This window comes from Vipera berus, assembly GCF_964194415.1.
Source record: "Vipera berus genome assembly, chromosome: 2".
NCBI lineage: Eukaryota > Metazoa > Chordata > Lepidosauria > Squamata > Viperidae > Vipera > Vipera berus.
This window is the reverse complement of record NC_138203.1, coordinates 8080079-8105689: the sequence shown is the minus strand read 5'-3', so window position 1 is coordinate 8105689 and position 25611 is coordinate 8080079. Positions and strand designations below refer to the sequence as shown.

At 44.0% G+C, this 25611-nt stretch overlaps 1 protein-coding gene across 1 annotated transcript in view; it reads right to left on the bottom strand.

Moving 5' to 3' along the window:
* The window catches only part of LOC308661404 (maestro heat-like repeat family member 5), a gene marked incomplete at both ends in the record, with an annotated part of 59038 nt that extends 42405 nt beyond the window's left edge, over window positions 1-16633 (bottom strand). Inside the window, 6 exons of the mRNA XM_081316325.1 lie at window positions 568-717; window positions 2104-2226; window positions 2865-2981; window positions 3553-3654; window positions 12220-12359; window positions 16243-16633. Of these exons, the coding sequence (XP_081172451.1) occupies window positions 568-717; window positions 2104-2226; window positions 2865-2981; window positions 3553-3654; window positions 12220-12359; window positions 16243-16633 (1023 nt within the window). The remainder of the gene's footprint in view (window positions 1-567; window positions 718-2103; window positions 2227-2864; window positions 2982-3552; window positions 3655-12219; window positions 12360-16242) is intronic.
* Window positions 16634-25611: the final 8978 nt, after the last annotated feature.

Sequence of the window (25611 nt, the reverse complement as noted above, 5' to 3'; positions counted from 1 at the left end):
ATCAAGGACCCTACAGTCCTGTTTCTCTTTCTCCCCTTTCTCCCCCTTCTCCTCCTTCTCCTCCTCCTCCTCCTCCTCCTCCTCCTCCTCCTCCTCCTCCTCCTCCTGCTCTCCACAAACTCCACTCCCTTCTAGCATTGATGATGTTACCTAGTTGGGTAAGGAAACATCTGCAAGAAAGCAACCAAGCAGAGAACATCAAGGACCCTACAGTCCTGTTTCTCTTTCTCCCCCTTCTCCTCCTTCTCCTCCTCCTCCTGCTTCTCCTGCTCCTGCTCCTCCTGCTCCTGCTCCTGCTCCTCCTTTCCCACAATGCACTGATAACGTTATCTAGCTGGGTCATGAAATGTCTGCAAGAAGGCAACCAAGCTAAGGACTCCAGATTATAACTGTTCTCGCAATAAAAAGGGCAAATAGTGAGACGTGATCCTGGAAACATAATCATTGGGCTTTGTTTTGATTTGTTTTTTCATTTTAATTCAGAGGGAAGACCTGTGACACGACACCCACCTTTCCGAGAAAAGGGGAACTCATTGTTAAGGGAGGCGTCGGTGGAAGCCAGCCTACCTTGTTCCTCATTGAATACTGGAAGAGAATCTCAGAGACAATGTGTTCCACTAAAGCGATCATGTCCTCTGCTTGCGCTCCCAAGGCTGCTTGGCCATAGCACAGGATCAAGGCTGTGCGAATTTGCCTCTCAGAGACAGAGTGTGGGTCCTGTGAGTACAAAGACAAGGGCGAGTCAACCTGTTCTCCAAAGCACCAGGAGAAGAAACAACGGATGGAAACGAACCAAGGAGAGAAGCAACTTGGAATTAAGGAGAAGTTGTGGGTGCTCCATCACTGGAGCTTTTCAAACAGAGACTGGACAACCATTTGTCTGAAATGGTGTACACTTTCCTGCTTGAGCAGGGGGTTGGACTAGAAGACCTGGGAGATCCCTTCCAACTCGCTTGTTCTATGTTCTGGAATAAACAGAGAAAGAACTGTACCCGGGGGGGGGGGTATATAAACATCCTGAAAGAGCTCTGAGGCTGAATCAAGTCCTGGGACCTATTAGATCAGCATTCTGGATCCCAAATGGCCAACAGGATGTCTTTGGGAAGTCCACATGTCTGGCCTCTAATGGGGTCCCTTTCCCACCTCCATATGGAGGTCCAGGAAGTGGTCATCAACCACCAAAAGGGATGAAGCGATAAGCAACTCATTCTCCATCGTCCATCAGTCCAAGCCCCTTCTCAGTCAGAATAGAAGAAGCTTCTTGGATGAGAAGTGAAAGGAAGGAAAAACGAAGTCCAGTTGCCTTTTGAAAAAGCACCTTTGGGTCTACTTGAGATGTTTGTTGGGGCAACTCACAGTCTCCTCTAGCATTACAAAATAGCCCTCCGGGAGATAGAGATGGAAAAGTTCTACTACCACCACCTACAAATCTCAGTGCTGGTCTCAGGTCTTGGAGATCGGAGTCTGAGGAGACCAGACACCCTGGAGCATAAATATTTCTAAACACATTGGACTTTCCTTCCCAGAATCCCCCAGCGTTCTTCTGTACTGAGCTTCAGACTTTGCAACCCCGTGTTGTGATTCAGGGTCAGCCTGTGGGTTCGGCAGTTGGGTCGGACGACTTAGAGGAGGAGGAGGAGGGGGGTGTTGAAGAGCTTGCTGAGGGGATTGGACAGCTTGATGAGAGCCCCCAGCAAGGCCCCTCTCATCTGGTCACGACGCAGACCCAGCTGTGTGAGCCTGACAGCGTGGATGAAGATGACCCACAGCTGGCCCTGTTCAAGGACATCTGACGCAGGAGGCAGTCAATCAGGAGTAAACAGAGGAAGGCAATGGGGCACCTCGGAAGGAGGCAGAGAGAGGCCACGCCCTGAACTGTATTTAAGGGGAATGTGTGGGAGGGCTGGTTTGCTGAAGGCAACCGCTTGGATAGTTCCTGTTTCTTAAAGCTCCTGTTTCTTGGTTCGTGTCTTGTTTGATTTTGTAGCAATAAATTTGGCAGGTGTAATTCCAGCCTCTTGCCTTCTTGTAAAAGGGGTTGTCCCTGCCTTTTCTGCAGGGCCGGTAGCAGGCTGGTACAGAACACCCCATCTCTGGCCTTACCTCAAAGGTGGCTTCTAGCAGAGCAGGTGTCTTTGCATGTCCGAAGTGGCCAATATCTCTCAGGGCTATCAGGATCTCAGGAAGATGGCAAAACGCAGCCACTCCGATGGTTTCAGAGATTCCCTAAGCAAAGCGATGCTTGTGAATTAGGACATTTCAACATTTTACCCGTAATCGTCTTTCTTTATTGCAGGCTACTTCTATGATGAAAGCTACATAAGTAGGAGCCACCTCTTCTGTTCTCTTGAGGGTCAGCCACATTCTGGAGTTTTTTGCTCCAAACAAGAGTGGTCCACGGGGGATGGTCAAAAATAAGGGTCTCCAAACTTTAAGACTTGGGGACTTCAACTCCCAGAACACTTCAGCCAGCCTCCTCCTCCTCCTCTCTGTAACCCCACAGGTCCCCATAGTCCTCCTCTCCTTTTTATACTCCTCCCTCTTCCTCCTCTTCCTCCTCTCTGTAACCCCATTCCCTTCTAGCACTGATGAAATTATCTAGTTGGGTAATGAAACTTCTTTAAGAAAACAATGAAACTCAGAGAGCACCAAAGACAGACCACCTCCTCCTCCTCCTCCTCCTCCTCCTCCTCCTCCTCCTCCTCCTCCTCCTCCTCCCCACAAACCCCACTCCCTTCTAGCACGGATGATGTGACCTAGTTGGGTAACAAAACATCTGCAGGAAAACAACCAAGCTCAGAGAGCACCAAGGGCCCCACCAAGTCGGAGGGCTCAGCCCTTGCAGAACCCCCACTTCCACTCACTTCTCTGTCTGTTTCTTCTTGAAATGAAAAAGCTAGAAGTCTTTTGAGTTGTTCTTTGACCAGGCTTTTCTGTCTTGAATTCCGTAGTTTCACCCCATAGTATTTGTAAAGCAAAATCTGAAGGTTGGAAAAAGGGTCAGTGAATCGTAGGGAGGGTACACCAATGGGTCGGGAAAAGGAAAAGGAGGACAAAATATTATCAAAAATGGACAATGTGTGCTCAACTACTAATCAAGGAGAGAAGCAACCTAGAACTAAGGAGGAATTTCCTGACAGTGAGAACAATCAATCAGTGGAACGAAGTTGCCTCCAGAAGTTCTAGGAGGTGCTCCGTCACTGGAGGTTTTTCAGGAGAGACTGGGCAGCCATTTGTCCAGAATGGCATAGGGCTTCCTGCCTGAGCAGGGGGTTGGACTAGATGACCTCCAAGGTCCCTTCCAATTCTGTCCTTCTGTCATTCATTTGTCTGTCTAATCTCGAAGAAAGGGTGGGACAGAATCATTAAAGGAAAGGTGCCAAAACGAAACGTGAAACGACCAAAGTTAAAATATTTTTTTAAAAAAATCATTTGAACAAATTGAATTGTTGAATTACCCTGGCAGCGGTGAGTTGTCCCCTTCCGAGGTTGTGTCTAGGACAATTGCACCCCCCCACTCCCCCCAAAGGGTTAAAACCTCAGCATATTTACCTTCTCATGAGACAAGACGTGGGAACTACTTTGTTGGATGTGAGACTTCTGGGATGGAAACCCATCTATTTTTTTCCTGGGCGGTTTGGCCTCTGCAGAAATCTGTTTGGGCAACAAGAATAAAGAAATTGTGACAAAGTGAAAGAGCAGAGGAAGGAATGGGGTTTTTTGTGTGTGTGTTTCCAAGGAAAGCATCGGTTTCCCTTCTGCATCAGGATACCTCTTACAATTTACTTGATTTTTCTAGCTGGGACAGGCATGAGGCACGTAAGAAGGACCATCACGGCTTGCATCAGCTGAAGCTGAGATAGCTTTTGAGAGGAGCTGTTGGAAAATCTCTGCCACAAATTGTGAGGACAGCGGTCCCGATGAAGACCCTAGATTTGCTTCCTCTTGACTGGAAGGACAGGCAAACAACCTGTCTCCAGACGTTTCTGGTCCTTGATTCACAACCATTTATTTAGTGACTGTTCGAAGTTATGAGGAATAATTTACAACTGGAAAAAAAATGACTTCTGACCGTTTTTCTCACTTATGACCATTGTGTGGTCGTGTAATCAAAATTCGGATGCTTGGCAACTGGCATGTACTTGTGTCGGTTGCAGCGTCCCGGGTCATGTGATCCCCTTTTGCAACTTCCTGACCAGCAAAGTCAAGGGAGAAGCCAGATTCCCTTAACCACCATGTTACCAACTTTAACTTTTGCAGTGATTCAAGTAACAGCGGTGGCACGAAAGGTCGTAAAATGGGAACAAAGCTCATTTACAAAATGTCTTGCTCAGCAACATAAAATTTGGGCTTAGTTGAGGTTGTAAGTTAAGGACCACCTGTACAACTCCCAGTCTCCCTCCCCACTGGCTGGTTGGCTGCGCGTGCAAGAACTGAGGTTGTAGTTTAGCAAATGGAAAAGAATATTTGTAGCTCAGGGTTGAACTGTGGAGCACTTGGTGCTCTCTGAGCTTTGCAAATGTTTCATGGCCAAACTAGGCAACATCACCAGTGCTAGAAGGGTGAGTGGGGGTTATGGGGAGGAGGAAGATGAAGAGGAGGAGGAGGAGGAGGAGAGAGGACTGTGGAGCCCTTGATGCCCTCTTAGCTTGGTTCTTGTAGATGTTTCATCACCCAACTAGGTAACATCATTGGTGCTAGAAGGGTGAGTGGGGGGTTATGGAGAGGAGGAGCAGAACTGTGGAACCCTTGACGCTCTCTGAGCTTTGCAATTGTTTTATGGCCAAACTAAGCAACATCACCAGTGTTAGAAGGGTGGGTGGGGGGTTATGGGGAGGAGGAAGAGGAGGAGGAGGAGGAGGAGGAGGAGGAGGAGGAGGAGAACTGTGGAGCCCTTGACGCTCTCTGAGCTTTGCAATTGTTTTATGGCCAAACTAAGCAACATCACCAGTGTTAGAAGGGTGGGTGGGGGGTTATGGGGAGGAGGAAGAGGAGGAGGAGGAGGAGGAGGAGGAGGAGGAGGAGGAGGAGGAGAACTGTGGAGCCCTTGACGCTCTCTGAGCTTTGCAAATGTTTCATGGCCAAACTAGGTAACATCATGCTTTTTGTTGACTACAGTTCGGCTTTCAACACCATTTTGCTGAGCATTCTCATCGAGAAGCTGACTGACTTGAAATTCTCCCCCGCTATCTGCGATTGGATTCAAGACTTTCTTAGGGATCGGGTACAAACAGTGAGGGTCGGGTCTGCTTTGTCCACCCCCCTGAAGCTTTGCACCGGCACGCCACAGGGCTGTGTGCTTAGCCCCTACCTGTACTCTTTATACACTTATGATTGTGTATCATCTGTGTTAAGGAATTTATTGTGCAGAGGTCTCCTTGTGCTACCAAAGAGTTGCACAGACAAGGAAGGGCACTGAGAGCAGTAAAAGTCACACACAGAAATACACTGAGTTCTAAAAGCAAAAAGTATTTTACTTTGAGGTGGTGTAAAAACAAAAATGCACAGTCAAAAAATAAACAGTCCAAGTAGCAATCCAAAATACAAAGTCTTCTTACCGGTCCAGAGGTCAATACACAGTTCAAGTTTACAACAGTAGTAAACCAACAGCAGAGCAAAAACAGTAATAGTAGAGATCAGTGAATTCAGAGAGAGAGAGAAGCTACGTTCCTAGCTTCCTCTTATGGCCATGAGCACACTTACACACCCATTGGCCAATTAACTTCTTAAAGTCATAGCATTATGGTTAATATATTTTCAACCCAACATTGTAGGCTAACACCATATGCCTAACATTCTCCCCTTTGGGTAGAATAATATATAACTCTTACAATCTTATGCACATTCTTTCACAATTAGCATTGTGTTTCACAGCACTTTGTACCTTCGTAAAATGGTCTGCAATATTTACATCAGATGGACAATACTCTAACTGTATTAATTTATCTTTGACACATTGTCTGACATTTAAATAACGAAGATCAGTATGTTTAGATCTTGTTCTTACTGCAGCACTATTAGCCATCTTTATCGCAGCTTGATTGTCCTCATACACAATAAATGGATCATTTACATTTAAACCCATATCTAACAATAATTGTTTGTACACTAGCAGTTCTGTACATAACACTGATAGACATGAAAATTCAGCCTCCATTGTAGATAAGCTTATGTGTTTTTGTCTAATAGACTTCCATCCAATTAAAGAATCACCCAACATTACAGCCAACCCTGAGGTAGATTTACGACTGTTTGAATCAGAGGCAAAACTCGCATCTGCATATGCAGTAAGGATTAACTCACGATTTGGCTCTAGATATAACGAGTAGTGAATAGTTTGCTTCAAATACCTTAATACTCGTTTAGCTGATTGCCAGTGTCTAACAGTTGGATTATTGTTGTACCTAGCTAATTGATTTACACAGTAAGAAATATCAGGTCTAGTCCAATTACTCAGATACATAAGACTTCCTATCAAAGATTGGTACATAGTCTTATCAAATACAGGACTCTCAACATTAGTGTCCTTGAAATCCATAGCCATCGGAGTTTTAGCTGGTTTACACATTTCCATATTGTATCTCTTTAATAACTGAGATATTTTACTGGCTTGCGACACCTTAAAACCCCTATTTGTTTTCACAATATCTAACCCCAAATAGTGGCTTATTTCTCCAAGATTTCTAATTGTGAATTTATTTTGCAATCTTGAAATGATAGTTTGTGCTTCTAACTCAGTTTTTGTTATTATTGCAATATCATCTGTGAATAATAAAAGAAAAGATAACACTCCATTGTGTTCTCTTCTAAACAAACAAGGATCAGCATTACTGGCTACAAAACCTAATGCACTTAACTCATTAACTATACATTTGTTCCACTCATAGCCTGATTGTTTCAATCCATAGAGGCTTTTCTTTAATTCCCAACAATCATGGTCTCTATCACTGGTCAATCCTGGTGGTATTCTTAAATAAATAGTATGTTGCAATGGAGCATGTAGATATGCAGTTTCAACATCTACATGGGTAACCATATATTGGTTTTTAGCCGCCCATACTAAAGCTGCTCTTAAAGTAGTTGCCCTTAGACTGGGTGTAAACACTTCGTCATAATCCTCAGTAGTTTGGGCAAAACCTTGTGCAACCAAACGTGCCTTATGGGTTACAGTCCCGTCTACACCCTTCTTTAACTTATATATCCATTTACAACCTATAGCTTGCTCACCAGGTGGCAGTTTTGCTTTCTGATAAACCTTAAGATTCTGCAAAGACTTCAACTCCCTGTTCATTGCAGCTTTCCATGATGCCTGTTCCTTTTCAGGATACATCCTGATCTCATCATAGTTAGATGGCTCTACACTAACTTGACATATTATACTAGCTTCATAGCGATCAGGTGGATGTCTGATACGCATTGAACGCCAAGGAATTACAGGGCTTTGAATTTCAGACTCCTTTCCTTCCTCTGATTCCTCTATTATCTCCCCTATCTCCTCTTCATCTTTTATATTTACAGGAGATGTATTATCATTACTAGTTACGTTATCAGAGGAGTCCTCAAACACTAGAGGATCAGTATTAACAGCTTCTTGCTCTAACCTATCCCAACCAACGTGCTCAAGGAATTTTGCACTAGCACTGTTATATACATTAGTTGTGCCTCGTTCCCAGAAACGATAGGATCTATGGTTAGCTTCGTAACCTACGAAGTATAATTGCCTAGCCCTATGTTGGCCTTTACTCCTGAGTTGTGCAGGAATGTGGACCCAAGCTGGGGTGCCAAACGTGTGCAGGTAATCAAGGTTTGGTCTTCTACCATGCCATATTGTATATGGTATTTTACCAGTAGAAGTATTAACAACTATATTCAGAACATGGTTTGCACATTTTGCTGCCTCCCCCCACAGTCTATCTGTTAAGCCAGAATCTCTTAACATGGTTCTCATCATGGCTTGTAACGTTTGCCCACGTCTCTCAACAAAAGCATTATGTTGAGGCCTATAAGGGGCTGAATGTTTATGCTCAATGCCAGCTGATTGTAGCATATCAACAAAGCGCTTATTTGTAAATTCAGTACCATTATCAGTAATTATGCACTGAACCTTTCTCTTTGTTTTTCTCTCCACGAACTTCAACCAGTTTGCAAATTGTTGGAAAGTATCTGCCTTTGACTTAAGCAGATAACAAAAACCATATCTAGAGTAGTGGTCCAATATACTTAAAATATAACATGACCCTCCTAAACTTGGTTTCATGGGTCCAATTAAATCAGCAAACACAACTTCCAAAGGTACAGTTGTTTTGAAGCTGTTTATCCTGTTTGCAGGAGTTGCCTTACTCTTTTCCTGATTACAGGCATTGCAATTCAAATACTTACTACATGGCTTCAGTTTAACTCCCTCTACTAATTCCACTGTTTTACGTAGTGAGTTAAAGTTTACATGCCCTAACCGCCTATGCAATAAATGTATACATTCATCATGTGGCTTCTTGTTCTCACATATTGAGTTAGCTTTAACTGTACTAACCTGGTTACTTGTGAGAATGAATAAACCATTTTTCAAATTAGCAGTTACACAGGTTCCATTCCTCTCAATAGTGCATTGCTCCCCTCTGAATGTTACCACAAACCCAACCTTAACCAATTCCCTTACAGATAACAAGTTGAATCTTAGTTTAGGTATATATAACATAGGTAACTGTTCATCAATGAATGGACAATAGGAATTACCTTCACCAGAGGCCTTCATCCTCCAACCGTTTGCTAGTGAAACATATTGGTTGCTGTTTTTCATAGTAATAAACCTCTTTTTCACTTTAGTAATGCATTGTGAAGCCCCACTATCAACAACCCACAATTCATTATTTCTGGATGTTGGTTCACCAGAAATAGCCAAACCAATGCCCTTCTTAGCCTTCCCACTGCTATTTACATTCTGTTTTTTACACTTCCTACAGAATTTGGCTATATGCCCTCTAGCCCCACAAGAATAACATTTCTTGATGTTGTAAGCAGTGGAGAATGGCTGCTCCTCTTGTGGCTGTGTCTCTCTCAGCTGGTCTCTGTCACGCCTTCTTCTGGACTCTTCCAGCAGTCTCCCAGTAATGTTAGTCAATGTCAGTTCCTCTCTGGTCAGGACTTCCAAAGAAGAAACATACCCATCATAACTCTCATCCAAAGATGACAGAATAATGTAGACCTGATGCAACTCTGAAAAAATCAGCTCCTTTTCATGAAGCTCTTGAAAAGTTGCCTTCATGTAATTTAAATGGGTCAGCATATCTCCATTCTTCTGCAAACGAGCCCTAAACAGCTTACGTGTAAGGTGTATATGTGCACCCACACTGCCACGAACATAAAGCCTTCGCAAAACATCCCAACACCTAGCAGCAGACTCCTCACCACGAATATGGACAAGCTGCTGGTCATTCAGTGTTAGTCCAATAATGCAAAGAGCTTTCTCATTGTTTTGTTTAAAGTTGTCTAACTTCTTTGCATCCTCTTCGTCATCTGGATCCCAAGCAGTAGTATCTGGTGGGTTATTTACAACAGCCCATAGTCCTTCCTTGCGCAAAAGCAAGCAGCATTTTGTGGACCAGGAAACATAGTTTGTCCCATCCAACCGGGTTATCCAGGAGATGCCTGACATCAGTTCTTGTGCCATTTTACACCAAAAAGCTAACACAAACTCAGCTAGGAATACTGTGTGTACTTACTCTCAGTACAGGCCTGGGCCCATAACCAGTGTTAAGGAATTTATTGTGCAGAGGTCTCCTTGTGCTACCAAAGAGTTGCACAGACAAGGAAGGGCACTGAGAGCAGTAAAAGTCACACACAGAAATACACTGAGTTCTAAAAGCAAAAAGTATTTTACTTTGAGGTGGTGTAAAAACAAAAATGCACAGTCAAAAATAAACAGTCCAAGTAGCAATCCAAAATACAAAGTCTTCTTACCGGTCCAGAGGTCAATACACAGTTCAAGTTTACAACAGTAGTAAACCAACAGCAGAGCAAAAACAGTAATAGTAGAGATCAGTGAATTCAGAGAGAGAGAGAAGCTACGTTCCTAGCTTCCTCTTATGGCCATGAGCACACTTACACACCCATTGGCCAATTAACTTCTTAAAGTCATAGCATTATGGTTAATATATTTTCAACCCAACATTGTAGGCTAACACCATATGCCTAACAATCTGCGATAATCAAGTTCGCAGATGATACAACTGTGGTGGGTCTTATTACAGGTGGGGATGAGACAGCATATAGGGCGGAGGTACAAAAACTATCCATATGGTGTAGTAACAACAACTTGCACCTAAACATTGGCAAGACGAAAGAGATGGTGTTAGACTTCCAGAGAAAAAAGGAGGAACCTGCCCCACTTTACATCGGGGAGGACTGTGTAGAGAGAGTTTCCTCCTTTAAATTTCTGGGAGTCTACCTCTGTGAAGATCTGACCTGGAAAGTTAACACAACCCAGGTGGCTAGAAAGGCCCAACAGAGGCTTCACTTTCTTAGGATCTTGCAGAAGAACAGGGTAGAACAACAGCTAATGACCCTCTTTTACCGGTCTACCATAGAGAGCGTCCTCTTGTATGGTATTGTGGTTTGGTATGCTGGTCTGACAGCCATGGATAGGAAAGTATTACAGAGGGTAGTGAGCACAGCACAAGACATTGTGGGCTGTTCCCTGACAGCACTGGATGACATCGCCAGGGCTCATTGCCTTGGAAGAGTGAGGAAGATTCTCAGGGATGACTCACACCCTGGAAGGTATCTCTTTACTCTCCTACCATCCGGTAGGAGATATAGGAATATAGCCAGCCGTACCAACAGGCTGAAAAATAGCTTTTATCCGTGGGCTGTTAGGCTTTTAAATGGGACATAATCTTATGCAGAATTGACTTGGGAGGCCGGTGTGTGGTGTAGTTGGTTCACATAGTGTGGTGGGATGGAGGGTTTGCTGTCACTGTGTGTTGGGGGGAGAGAGCACGGGGGGAGGCTCAGCTAATCTCAATGTACACATGTTGTACTTTGACAATAAAGGTTTATTTATTATTATTCTTGTAGATGTTTCATCACCCAACTAGGTAACATCATTGGTGCTAGAAGGGTGAGTGGGGGGTTATGGAGAGGAGGAGGAGAACTGTGGAACCCTTGACGCTCTCTGAGCTTTGCAATTGTTTTATGGCCAAACTAAGCAACATCACCAGTGTTATAAGGGTGGGTGGGGGGTTATGGGGAGGAGGAAGAGGAGGAGGAGGAGGAGGAGGAGGAGAACTGTGGAGCCCTTGACGCTCTCTGAGCTTTGCAAATGTTTCATGGCCAAACTAAGCAACATCACCAGTGTTAGAAGGGTGGGTGGGGGGTTATGGGGAGGAGGAAGAGGAGGAGGAGGAGGAGGAGGAGGAGAACTGTGGAGCCCTTGATGCTCTCTGAGCTTTGCAAATGTTTCATGGCCAAACTAGGTAATATCATCGGTGCTGGAACAGTGGGTAGGGGGTTATGGAGAGGAGGAGGAAGAGGAGGAGGAGGAGGAGGGAGGGAGGACTGTGGAGCCCTTGATACTCTATTAGATTGGTTCTTGTGGATGTTTCATCACCCAACTAGGTAATATCATCAGTGTTGGAAGAGAGGAGGGGGTTATGGAATGGAGGAGGAGCAGGAGGGGAATTGTGGAGCCTTAGTGCTCTCAGAGCTTGATTTTTTTTTCTTGCAGATTTTTCATGATCCAACTAGGAACATCATCAGTGCTACAAGGGTTTACAGAGTGGAGGAGAAGAAAAGGAGAAAGAAGGAGGGAGGAGAGAGAAAAAGAGGAGGGAAGGTGGACAATGAGGCGGACTATGGGGTCCTTGGTGCTCTCTGAGCTTGGTTGTTTTCTTGCGGATGCGTCATGACCCAACTAAGGAACATCCCCAGTATTAGAAGGGAGTGGCATTTGCTCTGTCTTTATACCCAGTAGCTTGTCCTGAATAAGCAGGGAGGAAGCTTCACGTTCACTAGCATTGACGATGCTACCCAGTTGGGTTATGAAATGCCTGCAAGAAAACAACCAAGCTCAGAGAGCACCAAAGGCCCCATAGTTCAGCAAATGTTCGATAACCACCATTTATCTCCTTGGGACACCAATTATCTCCACGGAGACAGCCCTTGCTTCAGCAATCTCTCCTTGACGGGCCTCTGGAATCCCCAACACAAAACCAATCTGCTTACGTGCAAGGAAGGACGAAGGTGGTCCAGGATGGTATCTAATACTTCCTTCTCATCCATCATCTCTAATATTTCCTTGACAGATCTCCCTTTCAGAGGCCTCTTGCTCTCCCATAAAGGTCTAAAACATTCGTCGGAGAGTTCTGAGAAGAAGAGACAGACTGGGATTAAGGGGACAATTCGACGGGACAAACCTTCTCAAAACGAAGAGAAAAAAAAAGTGTGTGTAGGTAGGGGACGACCAGGCTGAGCCTGAGGGAGGGGTCCAACGCGTCATTAGTCACAAGTCCCTTTGCATCCGCAAGAGATCTAAATCCAGCCCAACATCATCATCATCATCATCAAAAACATCATCATCATCATAAAAATAAAGTTGGAAGGGACCTTGGAGGTCATCTAGTCCAATCCCCTGCTCAGGCAGGAAACCCTATACCATTTCAGACAAGCGGCTGTCCAGTCTGTTGTGTTGTGGGTTCTGGAGAGCAGGAAGGACGCCGAGACGATGAGTACAGCATGGCAGGTCTTTATTCCGTGGAAGTGACTGTACTGGGGAATAGGGGTTACCTGCCCTCCTTTTATACCTGGCCAGGTGAGCAGCCGGCCAATCGGTTTGAACCACTGTTTCCCGCCGAAACCTGGGTTCCCGCCAAAACAGTTATAGTTCAACGCCCCCTGGTGATGACTGCTATGTAAGTGTGTATGTGTTCTCTTCACCTGGATACATAACACAGTCTCTTCTTAAAAACTTCCAGTGTTTCTTATCTCCCTTGTGGAACAGGACAACTCTCCACAGGAAAATTTAACAATGCAGTTTGATTATTTAAAATAAACTTTTAAAAATCATTTTAATTTTTCTCATTCACATTTCATGCCTTTGCCATCCTTTCTTTCATGATTCTATTCCACCATTTCAGTGAGTTGTCCCTCGGCTAGTTGGCCACAGAAAATTGGCTGTAGCGAGTTGTCATGGACCCTTTCCCTTATAATGGCCAGCTGGTCAGATTCTCATAGAGAGCTTAAGCTTGCAATAAATCTTCATGACTGAATCTTTACAGAATAACAGCACTGGAAGGGACCTTGTAGGTCATCTAGTCCAACCCCCTGCTCAGGCAGGAGACCCTTATACCATTTCTGACAAGTGGCTGTCCAGTCTCTTCTTGAAAGTCTCCAGCGATGGAGCACCCACAACTTCAGAAGGGAAGTCATTCAACTGATTAATTGTTCCCACTGTTAGGAAATTCCTCCTTAGTTCTAGGTTTAAAGGTTAAGGTTAAGGTTCCCCCGCACATGTGTGCTAGTCATTTCCGACTCTAGGGGCTGGTGCTCATCTCTGCTTCAAAGCTGAAGAGCCAGCGCTTGTCCGAGGACGTCTCCGTGGTCATGTGGCCGGCATGACTAGACACCAAAGGCGCACGGAACGCTGTTACCTTCCCACCGTAGTGGTCCCTATTTTTCTACTTGCATTTTTACGTGCTTTCGAACTGCTAGGTTGGCAGAAGCTGGGACGAGTAACAGGCGCTCACTCTGTTACGCGGCACTCGGGATTCGAACCGCCAAACTGCCGACCTTCTGATCGACAGGCTCAGCATCCTAACCCACTGAGCCACCGCGTCCCTGTTCTAGGTTTAATCTCTCCTTAATCCGTTTCCATCCAATGTTCCTTGTCTGACCTTTGGGTACTTTGGAAAACAGGTTGACCCCCTCCTCTCTGTGGCAACCCCTCAAATATTGGAACACTACTATCGTGTCAGCCCTGGTTCTTCTTTTCTCTTGATTGGCCCAGAGTCACCCAGCCCGTTTTCATATGTAAGGCAGAACTAGAACTCACTGTCTCCTGGTGATTGGCCCAAAGTCACCCAACCAGCTTTCGTGCTTAAGGTGGGACTAGAACTCACCATCTTCCTGTTTCTGGACTGGTGTCTTAACCACAACATCTAAGTGCCTTTGACCCCAAATCTATGTACGGAATTTATGTATATTTCATCTTCCCAGACACCCGTCTCGAGGAGGAACTCTGGAGACTGCGCAGTGTAATCAACATATAAAACGACGTATAAAATTAGCCATAAAATAATTAAGATTAATTTAGGATTATTATTTTTTTTAAAAAAATGGTCAGATTACAACAATGTGAAATTTCAAAGCAATAAAAATCCCAAGGTTTTTGAATAGGATAGAGCTGGAAGGGATCCTGGAAGGTCTTCTAGTCCAACCCACCGTTTGATCAGGAGACCCTATACTGGGGGTATACTATATAATGGTATATAAATATTGATGATCGTTCAACGTTGGAGAATAAGGCAGAGGGAGGGCTCTCGTGGTACCAGCCAGCCCTGAGATTGTGTGGACCTTTGTGCCTGCCACACAAAGCTGCACAGCCAGGTTTCGACCGCTTTGTAAAAGGCTAAGAGAATGGGGTCTTCCGTCACCTCTGAGGGCAAGAGGTTTCATAATACAGTGGCAGGGGTAAAGAAGGCACTCTTCCTAGACCCTACGGGTTGAAATTTTTTGACTGAGGGGGTCTGTAGCATATGTCCCCTGCCTGTTGAAGAACGGTTGCAGGAACTGGGTTGACACCCCCCCCTCTTTGTGGAAGCACCTCAAATACTGGATCATGTTACCCCAAGTCCTCCTTTTCTTTGGACTGGGCCAGTCCAAAGAAAAGATGGACTTGGGGGGGTAACATGATTTAGCATTTGAGGGGCTGCCACAAAGAAGTGGGGGGCTGGTGTCAACTTATTTTCCAAAGCATGAGAGGGCAGGATAAGAAGCCATGAATGGAAACTAATCAAGGAGAGAAACAGCCTGGAATCAAGGAGAAACTTCCTAACAGTGAGGACAATTAACCAGTGGAGCAGCTTGCCTTCAAAAGTTGTGAGTGCTTCATGACTGGAGGTTTTTAAGAAGAGACTGGACAGCCACCATGTCTGACACGGTATAGACTCTTCTGCCTGAGCAGAGGGTTGGACTAGAAGACCTCTGAGGTCCCTTCCAACTTGATTGTGTTCTATGTTCTGTAATAAACAAATGAAGAATTGTATCCAGGGGGCATATAAACGCCCTGAAAGAGCTCTGAAGCTGGATCAAGTCCTGGGACCTATTAGATCAATGTTCTCCTCTGGCTCTATTCTGATTGATTGAGTGAGTGAGTGAGTGAGTGATTGACTGATTGACTGATTGAATGGGATGGGATGATGTGATAGGAGAGCCAGCAGTGTGCTGCAGCTGCCAAAAAAGCCAACACAGTGCTAGGCTGCATTAACAGAGGGATAGAATCAAGATCACGTGAAGTACTAATACCACTTTACAATGCTTTGGTAAGGCCACACCTGGAATACTGCATCCAGTTTTGGTCACCACGATGTAAAAAAGATGTTGAGACTCTAGAAAGCATACAGAGAAGAGCAACAAAGATGATCAGGGGGACTGGAGGCTAAAACATATAGGGAATGGTTGCTGGAATTGGGTATGTGTAGTTTAACGAAGAGAAGGGTGAGGGGTGACATGATAGCAGTGTTCCAATATCTCAGGGGCTGCCCCAAAGAAGAGGGAGTCAAGCTATTCTCCAAAGCACCTGAAGGCAGGGGAAGAAGCAACGGATGGAAACTAGTCAAGGAGAGAAGCCACCTAGAACTAAGGAGAAACTTCCTGACAGTGAGAACAATTAACCAGTGGAACAACCTGCCTCCAGAGGTGGTGAATGCTCCAACACTGGAAGTTTTTAAGAAGAGACTGGACAGCCATTTGCCTGAAATGGTATAGGGTTTCCTGCCTGAGCAGGGGGTTGGACTAGATGACCTCCAAGGTCCCTTCCAACATTATTATTATTGTTATTATTGTTATTATTGTTATTATTGTTATTATTGTTATTATTGTTATTATTGTTATTATTGTTGTTGTTGTTGTTGTTGTTATTATTATTATTATTATTATTATTATTATTATTATTATTATTATTATTATTATTATTATTATTATTATTATTATGCTGGTTCCATAGATAGCCCAGCTCTGTACTGTATATACCTGGATAGAAAGGCATGACAACATCTGCAGAACGTCTACTCCTCTGGGACTTTTCCTTCTCAGATGCCTTTTGCAAGATGGCGGGCTCTTTCTTGCCTTGCCTGTCCTCAGCCTGTGTAGCCCCTGAAGAGCTCTTCAAGGTTGTCCTAAGTCCCAAATCGGGAAGCCCCAGCGCTGGAGACTGAGACTTCCTCCTGACCTCCGCTGGAGCTGCAGAAGACTTCACCAGCAGAGGTAAGACCTGCGTGGTTCGCTGAGTGGCTGAGTGAGGGGAGCCAGAGAAGTGGGCTTCCTGGAGGTCCCACCGCTGCTGCTCGCGATTCACCTGGAGATTGGTGTCATCGCTCTCCTTCTTCTTTGGGAACGGCAGCTTTTTCAGCATGTGGGCCATTCTGCCGTTAAGTGTGAAGCAGACCCTACCAATAAATGAGAAGGTTTGTAACTCTGGGTTGAAATGAGGAATCCTTGGTGCCCCCATCTCTCTCTCTCTCTGTCTCTGTCTCTCTCTCTCTGTCTCTCTCTCTGTATCTCTCTCTCTCTATCTCTCTCTATCTCCATCTCTCTATCTCTATCTATCTATCTATCTATCTATCTATCTATCTATCTATCTATCTATCTATCTATCTATCTATCTATCTATCTATCTATCTCTATCTCTTATCTATCTCTATCTCTATTCTCTTATCTATCTTTCTCTCTTATCTCTATCTCTTATCTATCTCTATCTCTTATCTCTATCTCTAATCTATTTCTATATCTATCTATCTATCTATCTATCATCTATCTATCTATCTATCTATCTATCTATATCTATCTATCTATCTATCTATCTCTATCTCTATTCTATCTCATCTATCTTTCTCTCTTATCTCTATCTCTTATCTATCTCTAATCTCTTATCTCTCTCTATCTCTCTCTTTCTATATCTATCTATCATCTATCTATATCTCTTATCTCTTATCTATCTCTTATCTATCTTTATCTCTTATCTATCTCTATCTCTTATCTATCTCTATCTCTTTCTATATCTATCTATCTATCTATCTATCTATCTATCTATCTATCTATCTATCTATCTATCTATCATCTATCTCTATCTATCTCTATCTCTATCTCTCTATCTGTCTGCCTGCCTACAATGTTAGGCAACACAATACCAACAGCAGAGAGCTTTCCGTTTCTGGGTTCTATAATCTCCCAGGACTTGAAATGGACACCTCACATTACAAGCATCGTTAAAAAGGCACAACAATGTTCTTCTTGTGCCAACTCAGGAAGCTCGGACTGCCCAAGGAGCTGCTGATACAGTTCTACAGAGGAATTATTGAGTCTGCCATTTGTACCTCTATAACTGTCTGGTTTAGTACAGCAACCAAACAAGACAGACACAGCCTTCAATGGATAGTTAGGACACAAAATAATCACAACCAGCCTGCCTTACACTGAGGACCTGGACACTGCACGAGCCAGAAAGAGGACTGAGAAAATTTCTACAGACCCCTCACATCCTGGACACAAACTGTTTCACCTTGTCCCCTTGGACTGCCACTATAGAGTATTGCATGCCAAAAGAACTAAACATATAATTTTTTTTCCTTCCTGCTATCACTCTGCTGAACACTTAATTCCCACAGCACTGTCTCATTTCTCATCTTTTCTCATCTTCTCTTTCCTATTACCTTCTCCTACAGGTTTTTTATGATTTACCAATTGTTGTTTGTAACTTATGATTAATGACTGTAACTACAATTATGACCTCTGACCTGCTCTTTATTTGTACACCGGAACTTCTGCACCCGTGATAAATTCCTTGTGTGTCCAATCACACTTGGAAAATAAAGAATTCTTCCATTCTGTTCTATTCTGTCCTGTCCTGTTCTATTCCATTTCATTCCATTCCATTCCACTCCACCACCACCCCCCACCCCCCCCACCCCCCCCATCCCATTTCATCCCATCCCATCCCATCCCCTATTATCTTTAATAGGAGGAGAGATAATCTGCAGAATCAAGGTGCAGTTTTACCTGATCTTCTAATCTTCCAAATTTTGGAAACTTCTACTCTTTGCTTGATGGATTTCCACACTCATAAAAAAAACTCCTTAGCCTCCTCTCCTCTCCTCTCCTCTCCTCTCCTCAAATTGCCTCAACTCCACTTAGCTCTCCTTTGCTCTCCAACAGTGTCCTCCACTCCACTCTCCTCTCCTCCGCTCTCCTCCGCTCTCCTCTGCTCTCCTCCACTCCACTCTCCTGTCCTCCACTCTCCTCCACTCTTCTCCAATCTCCTCCACTTTGCTCCACTCCACTCTCCTCAACTCAACTCAAATGTCCTTAACTGAACTCTCCTCTCCTCAACTCTCTTCAACATTCCTCTCCTCAACTTTGTGTTTATATATCGGTCCGCAGGGGCCATGACATCACAGAATTGTTTATGTCCTCATAGAGGCCAGCTGATGTCATGATGCAATGGAGTTCTTGGAATATGGAGATCTCAAAAGAACCTAAGCAAGATTCAGGTTGATCAAGTTTATCCTTTGGCTGGCTATATCTGTGACTGAGCTTATTTTATTATTATTTTATTTTATTATTACTTTATTTTATATTTTTACTTTATTTTATTTTTTTATCCAATTTCTGCACTGCCCATCAATGCTTGAGGACCTGGGTTGTTTGTTTTTTAATAAAACACTAGAATGATATAAAAACTGTAGTGGAGAAGAAGCTTTATATTGATGTGGTTATTACTTGCAGAAACATGAGAAAAATGTTTATATTTAATTGTCATTTATTTAAATAAGAACTGTATTCATTTAAGGTTGGCAAAGGAGAATATTATTGGAAGAAGAGGAAATCAAGGAATGCTATCATATGGACTATAGAATTATAGAAATTAATTGTTATTGTTTTTTAAACATTAACCCAGACAACACGATGTTTACCAAATAATGTGTATGTTAAAAATCAATAAAACATATTTTTAAAAAAAACAACAACAACAAACTTATGGTTTAATATACAATAAGAAACAACAATATACAGGGAGCATACAGAATGCAAGACAATCAGTTATATTCAAAGGGTTCAAGTGAGTAAGGAGATTCCAACTGCAATTGTCCTCAGACACAGTCTCTTAAAGGAATGCTACCCGCAAAATACTCTGCTGGCTCATTCTTGGCAATTTTAAGACCTTGGCAACTTTAAGACTTGTGGACTTCAACTCCCAGAATTCCTCAGCCAGCCAAGCTGGACTGAGGAATTCTGGGAGTTGAAGTCCACAAGTCTTAAAGTTAGCAAGGTTGGAGACCCCTGCTCTATATATCACTTCTGTCGGTCAGCTACTAAATTATAATTACCTTGACATATTTCAGAATAACAAAACTGGAAGAGACCTTGGAGGTCTTATAGTCTAACCCCCTGCTCAGGCAGGATAACCTTAACAAATTATAGAATAGCAGAGTTGGAAGGGATCTTGGAGGTCTTCTAGTCCATCCCCCTGCTCAAGCAGGAGAGTCTCCACCAGGGGTCCCCAACCGCTGGTCCGTGGACCAGTACTGGTCCGCAGCATGCCAGCAACTGGTCCGCACAAACAAGCCCCACCTGCAGAATGCAGGCAGCACACAAAATTATTTATTTATTTATTTATTTATTTATTTATTTATTTATTTATTTATTTATTTATTTATTTATTTATTTATTTATTTAGTTTTATATACCGTCCTATTCCCGAAGGACTCAGGGCGGTTTACAGGGCAAAATTTTAAAAGACAATATAAAAGTTGAAATAGAAATAGAATTAAAATGAATTAAATTAATTAATAGCCCAACAAATTAAAACAAAGTTTAAAAACTTAAAACCCCTCAGTCCAGGCCAGATAGATCAAAGAGCCAGGTTTTCAGGTCCCGGTGAAATGAACGAAGGTCAGGTGCGGTCCGGAGTTCCACAGGCAGATCGTTCCATAGGGCAGGCGCGCCCACAGAGAACGCCCTCCCTCTGGGGATCACCCGCCGGCACTCCCTGACCGGCGGCACCCTAAGGAGGCCCTCCCTATGGGAGCGCACAGGACGAAGGGAAGTTGATGCTGGCAGCAGGTGCTCCCTAAGATAACCCGGGCCCATGCCATTTAGGGCTTCATAGGTCATCACCAGCACCTTGAATCTCACCCGGAAGGCAATTGGAAGCCAATGCAGCTTGCGGAGAAGAGTCTGCCGTTACCACTGAAGCCCAATGGGCCACACCCACCCAAATGGCCACACCCACCCAATGGGCCACACCCACCCGGCACCCGACGATACATAAGTGGGTTTTGGGTTGCAGTTTGGGCACTTGGTCTCTAAAAGGTTCGCCATCACTTGTATAGGGTTTCCTGCCTGAGCAGGGGGTTGGACTAGATGACCTCCAAAGTCCCTTCCAACTTTTTACTACTAGTACTACTACTACTACTACTACTGCTGCTGCTGCTGCTGCTGCTGTTATTGTTGTTGTTGTTGTTGTTGTTGTTGTTGTTGTTATTATTATTATTATTATTATTATTATTATTATTATTATTATTATTATTATTATTATTATTATTATTTGATATGGGAATTGCCCTAGTGAGGTGCCCCAACATTTCTCTTCCGGGCAGCTTTTCTGAAATATAGGTTGGTTTCCAAGTGGTCTCCTTCACACTAGATGGCAGCACTGATCCGCCTTTTTCTGAGTTCTAATCCAGCCTTAGCAATTAAAGTGGGCTTTGTGACTTTGAGGCCAATCATCAGGAGATGCTGAGTTCTAGTCCCGCATTAGGCATGAAAGCCAGCTGGGTGACTTTGGCCAATCACCAGGAGTTCTAATCCCAGTTTAGAAATTAAAGTGAGCTTCGTAACGTTTGGACCCATCTCTGGGAGTTTGTGAGTACTAGTTCTGCCTTATGTAAGAAAGTCTGCTGGGTGACTTTGGGCCAATCACCAGGACACTGAGAGTTCTAGTCCCGCCTTGAGCATGAAAGCCTCTCTCTTAACCCGTCCCACCCCACAGGGTTGTTGTTGTAGCGAAAACAGGAGAAGGCAGGAATATTAGATATGTAATATAGGTAATCCTCGACTTGTGACCACAATGGTAACTAACATTTATGTTGCTAAGCGAGACAGCTGTTACGTGAATCTTGCCCCATTTTACGACATTTCTTGCCACAGTTGTTAAGTGAATCACTGAAGTTGCTAAGGTAGTAACCCGGTTGTTAAATGAATCTGGCTTCCCCACTGCCTGTCAGAAGGTCGCAAAAGGCGATCACATGACCCTGGGACACTGCAACCGTCATAAATATGAGTCAGTTGCCAACCGGCTGAATTTTGACCACATGACCACAGGGATGCTGAGAAGATGGGAACTGTGGAAAATGATCATGTCACTTTATTCAGTGCCGTTGTAACTTTGAACGGTCACTAAATGAGCTGTTGCAAGTTGAGGACTACTACTAGTAAAGACAGAGTAGCAATCTAATAAATAAATAAATTTCAACAGAGAGGGGCCGTTTCTAGATCTGATGCCACAATTGTAGCTCAAGTGTTTTTTTTCAACCTTGGCCACTTTAAGATGGGTGGACTTCAACTCCCAGAATTCCCCAGCCAGCTTGTGCTGGCTGGGGAATTCTGGGAGTTGAAGTCCACCCATCTTAAAGTGGCCATGTTTGAGAAACATTTGACTAGACCTGCAAGCACTGAGAGAGAGGAACTTCAACCAGCAGAATTCTGGGAGTTGAAGTCCACATATGCTGGCTGGAGCATTCTGGGAGTTGAAGTCCATCCATCTTAAAGGACCAAGGTTGAGAAACACGAATATAGATTAACAGCCAGGTCCAACATCATGCTAAAAACCATGCATGATTCCACACAGGAGATAACCTTAACTTCTTTGTATCTCAGTTTTCCTGGTTGTAAAAGTTAATGTTTCATGGGCAGAGATGGAGCGGATCTGTGTGTAACCCTTGTTGTGTGATGCAAAGGGAGACAAGCAAAAGTGACCTTTGAGTTGCTGATTGCCGAAGCGAAGGATAAAATGCGCATCAGGACTCAATCACAAAATTATTACCAGGCAAGCAAGCTTGGGATTGGGGTTCCTGCCTGCAAAGGTGAGAAAACACGAAGTGCTTGACTTACGACCATAATGGACCTTCTCCCCTTGTAAGCTGTGGAGGCCGGTAAGCAGGTCTGGATTTGTTTTTCCCCACTTTTTTTGTGGCGGTCGCTAAGCCAACAGGGTCATTAAGCAAAGCAATGGATCCCCACGGGCCATTTTTATCAGAAACTGAAAGTAAATGCCGGGGGGGATTTTTGGGTGGGGGCCCCACAAAGTCTTCCCAAAACATGGTCATGTGATGATGGAACGCTGCAAATGGCCATAAAAGTAGTCAGTTATTGAGCGCCTAACATAGGGTCATGTGACTGTGGGATAACGTGTGGTAAATATCTTCGGAGAGATCTGCCGTAACTTTGAACAGCCACTAAATGAGGACTAGCTGTAATGAGGACAGTCCAAATATGAGAGTGAATATGAGGGCTACCTGGATGAACACAGTTGCTCTGGCACGAATATTTGGTTCAGCAGCTTTGTTCTTCCATATGAAATCCAGAACATTCCAGATGGGTTGAGAACATCCAGTGGAATTTCTTAAAGCTGTGGTTCTCAACCTTCGTCACTTGACCCATCAGTGGAAAAGCTTTCCTCCAGAAGTTGTAGGGTGCTCCATCCCTGGAGGTTTTTAAGAAAAGATTGGGCAGCCATTGAAATAACAGAATAACAGAGATGGAGGGGACCTTGGAGGTCTTCTAGTCCAACCCCCTGCTCAAGCAGGAAACCCTATAGGATTTCAGTCTAATGGTAGTCCAGCCTCTTCTTAAAAACCTCCAGTGTTGGAGCACCCACAACTTCTGGAGGCAAGTTGTTCCACTGATTTATTGTTTGTTATCTTACTGTCAGGAAATTTCTCTTTAGCTCCAGGTTGCTTCTCATAATAATAATAATAATAATAATAATAATAATAATAATAATAATAATAATAATAATAATAATAATAATAATAATAATAATAATAATAATAAAGTTGGAAGGGACCTTGGAGGTCATCTAGTCCAACCCCCTGCTCAGGCAGGAAACCTTATACCATTTCAGGCAAATGGCTGTCCAGTCTCTTCTTAAAAACCTCCAGTGTTGGAGAATTCACCACCTCTGGAGGCAGGTTGTTCCACTGGTTAATTGTTCTAACTGTCAGGAAATTCCTCCTTAGTTCTAGGTTGCTTCTCTCCTTGATGAGTTTCCATCCGTTGCTTCTTGTCCTGCTTTCAGGCGCTTTGGAGAATAGCTTGACTCCCTCTTCTTTGGGGCAGCCCCTGAGATATTGGAAGACTGCTATCATGTTACCCCTCACCCTTCTCTTCGTTACACAAGACATACTCAATCCCAGCAACCTTTCCTTAGACGTTTTGGCCTCCAGCCCCCTGATCATCCTTCTTGCTCTTCTCTGCACTCTTTCTAGAGTCTCAGCATCTTTTCTACACTGTGGCCACCAAAACTGGATGAAGTATTCCAAGTGTGGTCTTTCCATTTCTTTCAAATAGTATGCGGTGGTGGTGGTGTCTCCTGCTTGAGCAGGGAGTTGAAATAGAAAGACCCCCCCCAAGGTCTTTCCCACCTCTGTTATTCTGTTATTCTGCTTAATACAATATTTATTTATTTTTATTTTAATTCCATTTATATCCCGCCCTTCTCCGAAGACTCAGGGCGGCTTACAAGCTTAGCAGTAGCCTTCAATAACCTGGCTGGGTCCATGGTGGTAAATCCAACCAGTATCACTTGAAGAAGTAATTGTCAATGTAGAAATGGAGGCGGGGTGGTGGTGGTGGGGAGAGTTAGAGACAAGTGTGAGATTGATATTTATGACCTTTGAGCCACCTGGCTTCGGGAATGGGTCCAAGTAGAACTGGCTGCATTTTCCAGTTCGTTCTTTTGACCTGTGGCCGTGACGTCTGGCTCTCTCGGTGCTATCCTTGTTCAGCCTCAGTCGGGAGCGCTTATCTGATGGCTATTTATGTCTGTGCAATGGGTTTCTTTTTCCTCTCTGAAAAATGCCCCTTTTAACCAGGAGACACTTCCCTCTCGTGAATGCTGGGGACCAGCTTCGTGGGGCTCCCCACCCCCCTAATCAGCCTCCTCCTGTTCATCCTCTGAAAAATATTGTGGCAACTCCAACGTATTGATTGGTGCTGAGAATATTTGGGAAACTGACATGAGGTGTGTATATATATATATATCTAAAGATATTTTAAAAAAAACAAAAAAAACTTAGAGCATAAAATCCTAGGGCTGGGAGGGACCTTGGAGGTCTTCTAGTCCAGCCCTCTGCTCCAGCAAGAGAACCTATATTATCCCAGACAAAGGACTGTCCAGTCTCTTCTTGAAAATTGACAGTGATGGAGCACCCACAACTTCTGGAGGCAAACCGTTCCACTGATTAATTAAAGAGAATAACAGTGAAGCGAGGAGTGGAAACTCATCAAGGAGAGAAGCCGTGTAGAACAAAAGGGACCTTGGAGGTCTTCTGGTCCAGTCTCCTGCTTAGGCAGGAAGCCGTATACCCAGTGGTGAGATTCGAATACGTCAACAACCGGTTCTCTGGGTGGATGCTGCTTCTAGAAGTCCATTCTGGGCCTGGATAACAAAAAAAAATTAGCTACCAGATCTGCCGAAGTGGTGCGAACCGGCTGAATCTCACCACTGGCTATACCAGGGGTAGGCAACCTTGTCTCTTTTATGACTCGTGGACTTCACCTCCCAGAATAGCTGACTCAGGAATTCTGGGAGTTGAAGTCCACGTGTCCTAAAAGAGCCAAGGTTACCTACCTCTGGCCCATACCATTTCAGACAAACAGCTGTCCAGTCTCTTCTGGAAAAACTCCAGTGTTGGAGTCCTCACGACTTCTGGAGGCAAGTCATTGCACGGGGTTAATTGTTCTGTCAGGAGGTTTCTCCTTTGTTCTACCTTGCTTCTCTCCTTGATTAGTTTCCAGTCATTGCTTCTCCTGCCTTTAGGTGCTTTGGAGGATAGGTTGTCCCCCTCTTCTCTGTGACAACCCCTCAAGTACTGGAAGACTCGTGTTAGCCCTACTCCTCTTCGCTAGACTAGACATACCTAGTTCTCTCAACCTTTCATCATATTGTTTAGTCCAGGGGTAGGCAACCTTGGCTCTTTTATGACTCGTGGACTTCAACTCCCAGAATTCCTGAGCCAGCATGGCTCAGCATGGCAATCTCTCCCTTTTCCCTCAGCATGGCTGGCTCAGGAATTCTGGGAGTTGAAGTCCACGAGTCATAAAAGAGCCAAGGTTGCCTAC